The sequence below is a fragment of the Podarcis pityusensis genome, assembly GCF_964106645.2.
Source record: "Podarcis pityusensis genome assembly, chromosome: 6".
NCBI classification, from domain to species: Eukaryota; Metazoa; Chordata; class Lepidosauria; order Squamata; family Lacertidae; genus Podarcis; species Podarcis pityusensis.
Genome location: NC_138030.1, coordinates 84067087 through 84077134, shown reverse-complemented (window position 1 = coordinate 84077134; position 10048 = coordinate 84067087). Strand labels below are relative to the sequence as shown.

The 10048-nt window shown below is 41.0% G+C and overlaps 1 protein-coding gene across 3 annotated transcripts; it reads left to right on the top strand.

Annotated features, from left to right (window-relative positions):
* Window positions 1-1250: 1250 nt before the first annotated feature.
* LOC308480610 (14 kDa phosphohistidine phosphatase-like) lies at window positions 1251-7857 on the top strand. Of its 3 annotated transcripts, none has more exons than XM_081012366.1 (4): window positions 1251-1277; window positions 2905-3070; window positions 6355-6479; window positions 7643-7857. In XM_081012366.1, the coding sequence occupies exons 1-4, from the start codon at window positions 1257-1259 to the stop codon at window positions 7727-7729; spliced, it is 399 nt and encodes a 132-aa protein (XP_080868492.1). In that variant the 5' UTR covers window positions 1251-1256; the 3' UTR covers window positions 7730-7857. The 3 variants fall into 3 exon arrangements, with proteins under 3 accessions (XP_080868492.1, XP_080868493.1, XP_080868491.1); XM_081012367.1 differs by lacking the exon at window positions 1251-1277 and adding an exon at window positions 2740-2769; XM_081012365.1 differs by lacking the exons at window positions 1251-1277; window positions 2905-3070 and adding an exon at window positions 3126-3527.
* Window positions 7858-10048: the final 2191 nt, after the last annotated feature.

Sequence of the window (10048 nt, the reverse complement as noted above, 5' to 3'; positions counted from 1 at the left end):
TTGAGCAAATAAGAAGTCTCTTGGGCGTAATGAACAAAAGAACAATGCCTCTAGAAATGCAAGCCAGTGACTAAATATTAACTATCTATAGACAGTTTGCATGCTTGGAATGCTGATTTCTAAAACCATCTTATCTTTCTGGTACCAGATGTACTTCCCACCCATACCCATATCCGCATATATTTCAGTCTACATGGGCAACAGAACAGATATAAAATTGCCCACAAATGGTTTGCTCATAATTTTTCTTGAAGAGGGGAATTATTCATTGGTGCAAAGCCAGCTCTCATTTGAAATGCCTCCATCTATCTACTTTGTCATAGCTTATGAGACTATCCATCGACCCAGAGGTTTAGAAGCAACCTAAGCAAGGAAGTAACTGTTTACAGATTACTATAAAAATGTAAAGGACCCCTGACAGTTAAGTCCAGTTGCGAATGACTCCGGGGCTGCGGCGCTCATGTCACTTTACTGGCCGAGGGAGCCAGCGTTTGTCCGCAGACAGGTTTTCCAGGTCATGTGGCCAGCATGACTAAGCTGCTTCTGGTGAAACCAGAGCAGTGCACAGAAACGCCGTTTACTTTCCCGCCAGAGTGGTACCTATTTATCTACTTGCACTTTGACATGCTTTCGAACTGCTAGGTTGGCAGGAGCTGGGCCCGAACAAAGGGAGCTCACCCTGTCACGGGGATTCGAACCGCCGACCTTCCGATCAGCAAGCCCTGGGCTCAGTGGTTTACACCACAGTGCCACCCGCGTCCCTACACATTACTATACTGAAGCATAAATTTTGGACCACCCAAATCCTATACCCCTCCTTCTGGAAGACTATTTTCCGGGTGCTATAGCATTGTGTCCGGTTCAAAGTTTTGTTTTTATGTTCCATCATCCTCGGACATAAGGCACCTAAGTCATACACTAACAAAACGAGAACTGAAGCCTTGCACATCAGTCTTGGGCCACCCAAAACCATAAACACACTGGCCCATAGAAGATTGTGCTGTATGAGCGTTAATGACCAGACCAGTCCTGTTTATGAGTGAGCTTTACCTCCTTTTCTCCGGCTCACCACCTTCCACTCTTGTTCTCTTCTCAGGATCTCCCACCTCTTTCTCTCTCTCACTGCAATTCCACCCACCATGACTCTGGCCCTTGGGTGACTTTCCCTATGGGTTTATGGCCATTCATAGAAAAAGGATTCCCCTTTCAACCTACCATAAGGGCTTGACAAAAAAATTCAAAGGAGAGTTTTTCTGATGGTAGGGATGTATGATTTGGTATGTCCTCAAAGTTATCTTGGCATGCCCTCCAACATTTCTCTGTTGAAAATAGGGACATCCCATTCCATCATGATATTTATACTGTTTATACCCCACACATCTTACTAGGTTGCCGCAGCCACTCTGGGCAGCTTCCAACATATATAAAAACGTAATAAAACATTAAACATTTTTTAAAAGAAACTTCCCAAACCAGGATTGCCTTCAGATGGCTTGGGAGGCAGATAACACCACCGCATTTATCTGATGAAAATAAGGACGTCCTAAGGAAAAGTGGGACATTCCGGGGTCAAATCAGAAGCCGGGATGCCTTCTCTAAATCCAGGGCTGTCCCTGAGAAATAGGGACACTTGGAGGGTCTGTTTTGGGGAGCAAAAGTGTGGAAACTTCAGTTTGATATTCAGGATTTTTTTGCTGAAAAGGATCTGTGAACTAGGAACCAACTTCAGAATTTCATTAAACCAGCTCAGGTCATTTTTTGTGTGTGTGTCTTTTAATGGTATTTACAGTCTCTGTAGCATAATGGTGCAAAACTTTCGAAATTTTGGGGAAGGAAGCCATTCCTTCATTTATTTATTTTAAGCCCTAAGCACTATTTACTCTGAGGTAAATAAATGTGCCACACTGCACAGAATACCCGAATAGGTAACCTGTTCTGTGAGCTTGCTTATTCATTCATTCATTTATGCATTTATTTATTTGTCTTAAACACCACCCTTCACCCAAAGACCACAAGGCAGCTTGCAGTGTCAAAAAACAAAGCAAAGCAAAACAAAACCATTCTTCTTCAGAGAAAAATGGCAGATTCAAAGTTGATGGACTGTGCCAATTTGTCAAAAAATGACCAGAAGGATCAGAAACCAGGAAGACCAAAAATGGGGAAAAAGTCCCAGAAAGAACGGATACAAAAACTTATGGAATATGCAGAAATGGTGAAACTTACTGGAAGAACAAGAAATCAAGATAACATTTTTTTAATAAAATGGAAATGGTTTATTGTCTATTGTTGTAAGCAGATAAAAACATTGGCAGGATTATTGTAATAACCTGCAGTTTCCTAAGAGTATATATTTAAAGAAGACGAATAAATGAACAAATTAAGTTAATTTGGATATGCAGAAGATATTTAAAATAAATTTAAGGAACCACAGAAAGAGGGGGAAGGAAGCCAAGTTTTGAAATGTCAAAATGATTGTAAAAGTAGTGAAATGTATAAACTTGAAAAATATAATTTTTTTAAAGACCAAAATTTCAATAAGGAATGGGGAAAATGTATAATTTACCTTAAAAACCATTGCAAACAACTGAAATTATTAGTAGGATTGGAATGACATTTGTAGCATAATGTTGAAGAAGAGTGAGAAGAATCTTTCTTCTGATTCTTGAAATTATTAGTAGGATTGGAATGACACTTGTAGTTTAATGTTGATTTTTTTGCGTATGGACTTTTAAAAGATTTGGATGAACAGACAAGATGCATGAGGGAAAGGTTAATATAAAGACCCACAAAGGGCAGGAAGGAAGTTGAGGAAATTCTTCGGGAATCTCTTTTTATTTTGGTTGTTTGATAATTGCTTGTAAACTGTCAAAATCTGTAAAAACTAATTATAATTTTTTTAATTAGAGAATTTCTTTTTCAAAAATGACAAAAAAACCTAAAGAAAACCAACGCGCCAACGGCAACCACGCGCGCGAGCGCGCCAAAAAAAACCGCCACAGAGATGCCGACCGTTATTCGAGTCTTTCTAACCGCCCTTCGCGCGCTCTCTGTCCAACCAGGGCCTCGCGCGGTAAGGCGCGAGCCAATGAGCGCTCGCCGTTTTGCGAGGGCCGTTTGTCTCCGTTCCGAGCGAGGCTATTCCTGAGGGGACTGAGGGAAAGAGAGGCGCCGTTTTCACCTCGCTCGTCATTTTCTGTCTGCGCGCAAGCGGGGCTAGTGGGGGGCGGGAGGTATCCTGCGCTACTCTCCCTTTGGGCAGAGCTAGGCCATGGCGTCGTCGTCGCCGCCTAAATCAGGCTGCTTTGCGGGCGAGTTGGCCGAGGTGGAGATCGACTCCGACGGCTGTTTCAAGTACATCCTGGTGCGGGTGCAGCGCGGAGGCAGCGGCCAAGGCGGTGGCCAAAGTGGTGGCCAACAAGGCTGCAGTCCAGGCCGTATTGGCAGCCCAAGCCGCGGCGGCGGCAGCCCAAGCCGTGGCGGCGAGTGCAGAGACATCGTGAGGGGGACCGCTTCCGCCGAGTTGCACAGTGAGAGATGAGATTTTACACGACGCCTTCGCACCCCCCGGCCAGGCGGCTCACAAATTGGAAAATAAGACATAAGCGTCTCTCGCTCAATCCACCACTTTGCGAATTGTTATTAGGGACTCTTTAACAGATAAAATAATAACAGCTAGAAACATTTGGCGGGGGTCGGGAAGGGGAAAACAAAAAAACCCCCACAGATAAAAATAATAATAGCTAGAAACATTTGGAGGTCGGGGGAGGGGAAATGATTTAAAAAAAACCCCACAGATAAAAAATAATACCTAGAAACATTTTGGGGGGGGAAGAACCATTTTTTAAACCAAAAGTAACAACAGAAACATTGGGCAGGGAGGGAGAGGTGGGGGGGGCAATCATTTAAAACTGGCATAGGCGACCTTCAGCCCTTCAGATGTTTTAGACTACAACTCCCACCATCCCTGACCCCTGCTGCTGTTAGGTAGGGATCATGGGAGTTGTAGGCCAAAACCTCTGGAGGGCCAAAGGTTGCCTATGCCCGATTTTTAAAAACCACCGATAAAAATAACAGCTAGAAATGGGGGGGGCGGGGGGAGTTTAAAAAAGCCACACATATAGAAACATTTGGTTGGGGGGAGGTGGGGACGATCATTTTTTAAAAATAAAAAAACACCCACAGGTAGAGATTTATCATCCAATTAAACCATGTGAATATGGGCGTAGCCAAGAGCCGCCGCCCCAGTCAAAAATTACTGAAGGGTGCTAAAAAATAATTAACAAGGTTCTGCACCACCACCGCCCCAGCAGAAGCCTGACCCCGAAATGAAAGCCTGAGGGCCCCCCACGGTGTAACATAGGCGCAGCCAATGATTTTTATATCATTAAAAATACACAAAAAACCTGGCTTTGCCCATGCCCTGTAATTGTCCTCTCTCTTTTTTAACCTGAGAATGCAGAAGTGCTTTTTGGGGACATTTCCCCCCAAAAAGATCAACAAATTTTCTTTTGCTCCACCCCCCCCAAACAATTACAATAAAAATGGCATGGTGCCCACCCTTTAAATAAAAATCTGTTAGTTTCCCAAAGCCTGTTGGAAGAAGAATGCAAACGTGTGTCTGCATTGCCACCAGCAATTTTTCTTCTGTTGCTTTGTCTTGCTTGTGGGAAGAAGGAACATGGCTGGGCTTCTCATAAATACACTTGTCAGCAGCTTGGTTGGGACTTCTGTGACACCTAGAAAAATGAAATTTGATACACTGGAGTCCAGCGGGGTACTACAAACACTAGAAAATGGAAGTATGATAGTTTTTTTTATAAGGGTGGGGGAGAGATCCCAAAATAAATTAAAATATAAACTTTGTAGTCCCAGTTAGAAGACTTAAATACTAGGCCATATGTATGGTTCACGTACAAGAGTATGAACTAGTGCAGGTATAAAGTTAGGGAAACCCAGCCAGATGGGTGGGGTTTAAATAATAAATTATTATTAAAGTTTGAAAATCCTGCCCTAAAGTGTTAAGATGCCTTCACAATCCCCTATATATTCCTAACATGGTTTTTTTGAGGGGGAGTGGGGAACCATCCGAACCTCCTAATATTTTTCCTTATTTTGAGCCAGCCTGAATATACCTGTTGCGCTGCCCGGAGTATTACATATAGCAGTAGAAATAAATAAAAAAATTGTCCAGTAGCACCTTAGAGACCAACTAAGTTTGTTCTGGGTATAAGCTTTTGTGTGCATGCACACTTCTTCAGATACACTGAAACAGAAGTCACCAGACCCTTATATATAGTGGGAGGGTGGGGTGGGGTATTTCTCAGGGTAGTAGGAGATGGGTGATTGACTCAATGGGTATAGGAAAAAGCAAGGGATAGTATGCAGATGACCAAAAATAGCTTTAGCATCTGTAATGAGACAAGAATCCAATAACTCTCTTCAGACCTGGTCTCCATAGTTTTCAGTTTAGTAATAAGTTGTAATTCAGCAACTTCTCTCATCTATTTCTGAAATTCTTTCTTAATAAGACAGCTGCTCTGTGATCTTGTATTGAATGTCCTGGGAGATTGAAGTGTTCTACTGGTTTCTCTGTCTTGTGATTCCAATCTGACATCAGGAATCACAAGACAGAGAAACCAGTCGGAGAACATTTCAATCTTCCAGGACATTCAATAAAAAGGTGCTTTTAGTGAAAAGTTGCTTTTAGATAGGGGTGTAATACTGTAAAAATGGGTCAACGAGATATCACAAATGGGTCATAAATAACAGGTTTTGTTTAATGTACTGAACCTTCCCCTAGAAAGGGTAGATTTGGACGAAATTGGGGAGGGAGGGAGATACAGACTGGGATTTTGATGGTATTGACAGTGAGATACTGTGGAAATCTTAACGCATGAGTAGCACTAATCCCATATTGAACACACATCTTGAATCACTCAAAAGTCCTTTACAACCATACCTTATTCTTCTGATAATCCTAGGAAGTAAGTCACTGCTAATGCCATTTTACAGAAGATGGACTGAGAATAAAATACTGTACGCTTGCCCATGGCCATTCAGTGAAATCCAATAATAAATGCGGTTCTCCCAGGCTCAAGTACAACTAGTCACTGAATTTCTCTATTCTAGTGGGGGTTTCCCCCTCAATTGATAAATAAGAAAAGATGAGCACCAACCTTTGTAATAATTCCTGACGTCTTTAGGCCTGAACCACCCATGTTAAAAATGCTCCAAATCTGTACAGCTGTAACGTATTAAATGCTAACGTTCAAATGAGGCATAATTATTTTTGTACTTCAGGTATTTCCCCCTTTATTTTTATAAGGTATTCTTAGTACTATTATTGTTTTGTAGATCACATATATGAAAAGATATGTTCTGAAATTGAAAAGATGGGCTGTATGTGCAAGTGTCTTGGAGGAGGAAAAATTGAGCACAATAGCAGAGACAAAAAAATCCATGTATCTGGTGTTTCTCCAGTAAGTGTTGTATACATCCAGTTTCTAAATATGACGATTCACTTTGCAAATATGCTAGTAATTAATGATAATGTCACAAAAATGTGTTTCATATTGGTCTCTGAGAAGAAGCAGACAATTTTACGAATTACATAATACTGACAGAACTTGAATATTTGTTTAGTATGTGAATGTCAGTCACTGCATAATCCACTAAGAAATATACTTTTACAGGAAACAAGAAATTACTTGTATTATTTTAAAGCTTTATGAATAAAATACCGAATTCTTCAAAATAAATCCCTATGAAAATATAATTTTATAATCAAGTTGCTACAAAAGCTCAGGGCAGGTGACAGCATCCTAAAACAAGCTAGTAAAATGACCTGTGAGAAGAGCCACAGAATCAATCAAGACTGGTTTGCTGAAGTCCAGCATCTACAACTATATCGACTATTTAAAGGTTGCTAATAAGAGGTCCAGACTTCTCACATGCAAGGGAGAGCCATTCTTATCACAATTTTAATGAGCTTCAAAAAAAACACCAAAAACCTCTCTTTAATATCTAGCATCAGGAAGAGTTCTGGAGATCTTAAAAGCTTGCAAACGGTTTTGTTAAATTTTGATTGGCCTAATATGGATTTAGGATGGTGTAGGAGCTGTTATATATTCTTACTTCTCTTGTTTTCCCCACTACTCTTGGAGAAAGCACAGGAGAGATTTTCCATCCTCATTTTCCTTTTCGTTTCCCAAGCATGTCTTACTATCATATGGGGGAGTAATCTGGCCTTTTGGGTAGAGAACAGAGAGAAAAGATCCCAATTGATACAAACTATGTGGTGCACTTAGGTACTTATTAAACAAATGAAAAATGAGATTGGTAATCATATGTTGTCTGCCCTCCCACCAGATGTCAAAGAGAACAACAACTACCAGACTTTTAGAAGACATCTGAAGGCAGCCCTGTTTAGGGAAGCTTTTAATGTTTGATGTATTAGAGTATTTTAATATTTTTTTTGGAAGCCGTCCAGAGTGGCTGGGGAAGCCCAGCCAGATGGGCAGTGTATAAATAATAAATTATTATTATTATTATTATTATTATTTGAAGAAATTCTAGCAAGAATCTTTAGCACACACATTTTCTCTTTAGGAGTAATAATTTTGTGCATTCTTCTTTCCTACAGGCATATGGTAAAGCTGATCATTCCATGACTGTGGCAATACTGAAGAAAACGTTTAAGGATTATGACATTAGTTGTTCAGATGACTAGTGAACCGTTGCTTTGCAGTCTAAAATTTAAAGTCAGTTTGTTCTTGGTTCTTTTCAACATAATTCTAAGCTTCCACAAAAATGTGTAATGTATTTAGCTTAATGCTGAATAAAAACTTTGACTGTGAATTTGTTGGTGCTTGATTCAAAAAACGTTTTAAAAGTACTTCTGATCTTGTGAAATTCCACTATAAGCATTTTAAATATTGTAAGAGGCAATTCCTACCCACAACCTAACCCAAAGTGGTGGGATCAGTTTAAAAACAAGGTGCTGTAGAGCTTAGTCTGCTCTTAGTGAATGGGAATACAGTACAGTACTTTCATGGCGTGAAATAGATTCTTGAGTTCTGTCTACATCTTTCCTGTGGAAGCCCTTTCTAGTTCGTGGAACTTTATTAATCATAGAGCGGAGATCAACTTTTCCTTATCTGCTTGATTAGATAGGGAGAGGGGGAAGGTTGTGGCTCATGTGGCTGCAGTACCAACAATTCTTTATGCTTCTTGGACAGAGAACGAGAATCCAACTTCACCCTGCATTTCTTACTGAGGGGAGAAGGATCATGGATGGGAGAACATCCCCTGGGCACTAAGAGCCAAGGAGCAAAGCTTGGTCAGTTTCTGACTTCTAATGGCATAAGGACTACAGTGGGCATGGTGGACATATTAGGTCAAAGCCTAAGAATTCTGTTCATGGATTTGCAAATTGATGATGAGAGGCCTTGAGGCAAGCGTGCATCCTAAAATTCAGGGATCACCAATCCATCTTAAAAGGACACAAAACACATCTAACTCAACAGGCTGCCCCTACTTGTTAGTTTAGGCCTTAGGGCTACCAATACAGTATACTTTTTAAAGGTCCAGATAGTATCCCAATAATTATTAAGCCTAAAACAGTTTTTAAAAAACTTATGATAGGTTCAATCCCTAGTAACGTGAACCAGAACTAGTTTGGGTAGGGATAGAATGTGGAATTAACCTCTCGTAGCAGAGCCTTGTAGCAGTAAAGATAATTTATTAAAATAATCTAAGCATTTCAAAGGTAAAAAGCTGAACAAGATAATTTTTTAAAAAGTCCACGTAAATAAAAATGGGTCTGGGCAAATGCTTTGCCACTTTATGGATTGCAGAAAATATTTTTCAAAATTCACTCTAAAAGGGGATGCGTTTCAAAAATAATGTCTTGAAGATGCAGTCCATGCTGGCAGTCAAGGTGAAGTCCCCCAAATCCAGGCAGTCGATTTCTACCTAAGATTAACTTCACCTATAGAATCAGCTGATCTTTCCCCCTTTTCATCTGCATTTTAGAACCTGAAGGAGTCGCACAAGGTAGACTTTGCAAAGCTCTTGTGCCTCAAATACACAAGGGAGTTCTGGTTACCGTATTTTTCGCTCTATAACATGCACCCGACCATAACACGCACATAGTTTTTAGAGGAGGAAAATCCGTAGGCATGCCACCCGTAGGCATTCCCTCCATAACATGCACAGACATTTCCCCTTACTTTCTAGGAGGAAAAAAGTGAGTGGTGCAAAAAATATGGTAATTTACTCCAGTCTCTAAGGCAGAGGTGGGGAACCTGTGATTTCTAGAAGTTATTTTACTCACAGCTCCTACCAGTCCCAGCCTGCATTGCCACTGATCAGAGATTATGGGTGTTGCAGTCCATCAAGCAGCATCTGAAGGACCACAGGTCCTTCATCTAAATCCAAGCAATCTAGGCAGATTAGGGACTGCATGTCATTCTCTCAACTCTCAGGGCATGTAAGAACATCACTGCTGATTGAAAACATGGTGCAACTACTTTAAGAAGAACCTGCTGGATCAGGCCAATGGCCCATCTAGGCCTGTATCCTGTTTTCGCAGCTGTTGACCAGTTGCACATGGGAAACCAGCAAGCAAGATTTGACCACGAGAGCACTCTCCCCTCTTGTGGTTTCCAACAACTGGTAAAAAAGGTAAAGGACCCCTGATGGTTACTAGTATTCAGACACATTGCTGCCTCAACTTTATTTCTGTTGAAGCACACCTCTTTGGGAAAGGGTCCCCCCCCCCCAATTTGTCTTATGTTGGGCACAGGCAAAGGTTCCCCTTTGGGGTGGTACTGTTAATGAACGTCCTACTCAATTTTGTCTTCCGCCACTAAAGGAGAAAACATATTGCACAAACATTCTATATTATGGTCCAAAACCCCACAAAAAACAGCTTTGAAAGCAAAATGCAGCAGATACAGGGAAAAGATTCTAAGGCAGTCACTATGTTTTATCCAGAGCATGTTGGTTTCTTATTACCTCCGAGAAATTTTGCCACGGCCAGGGTAAT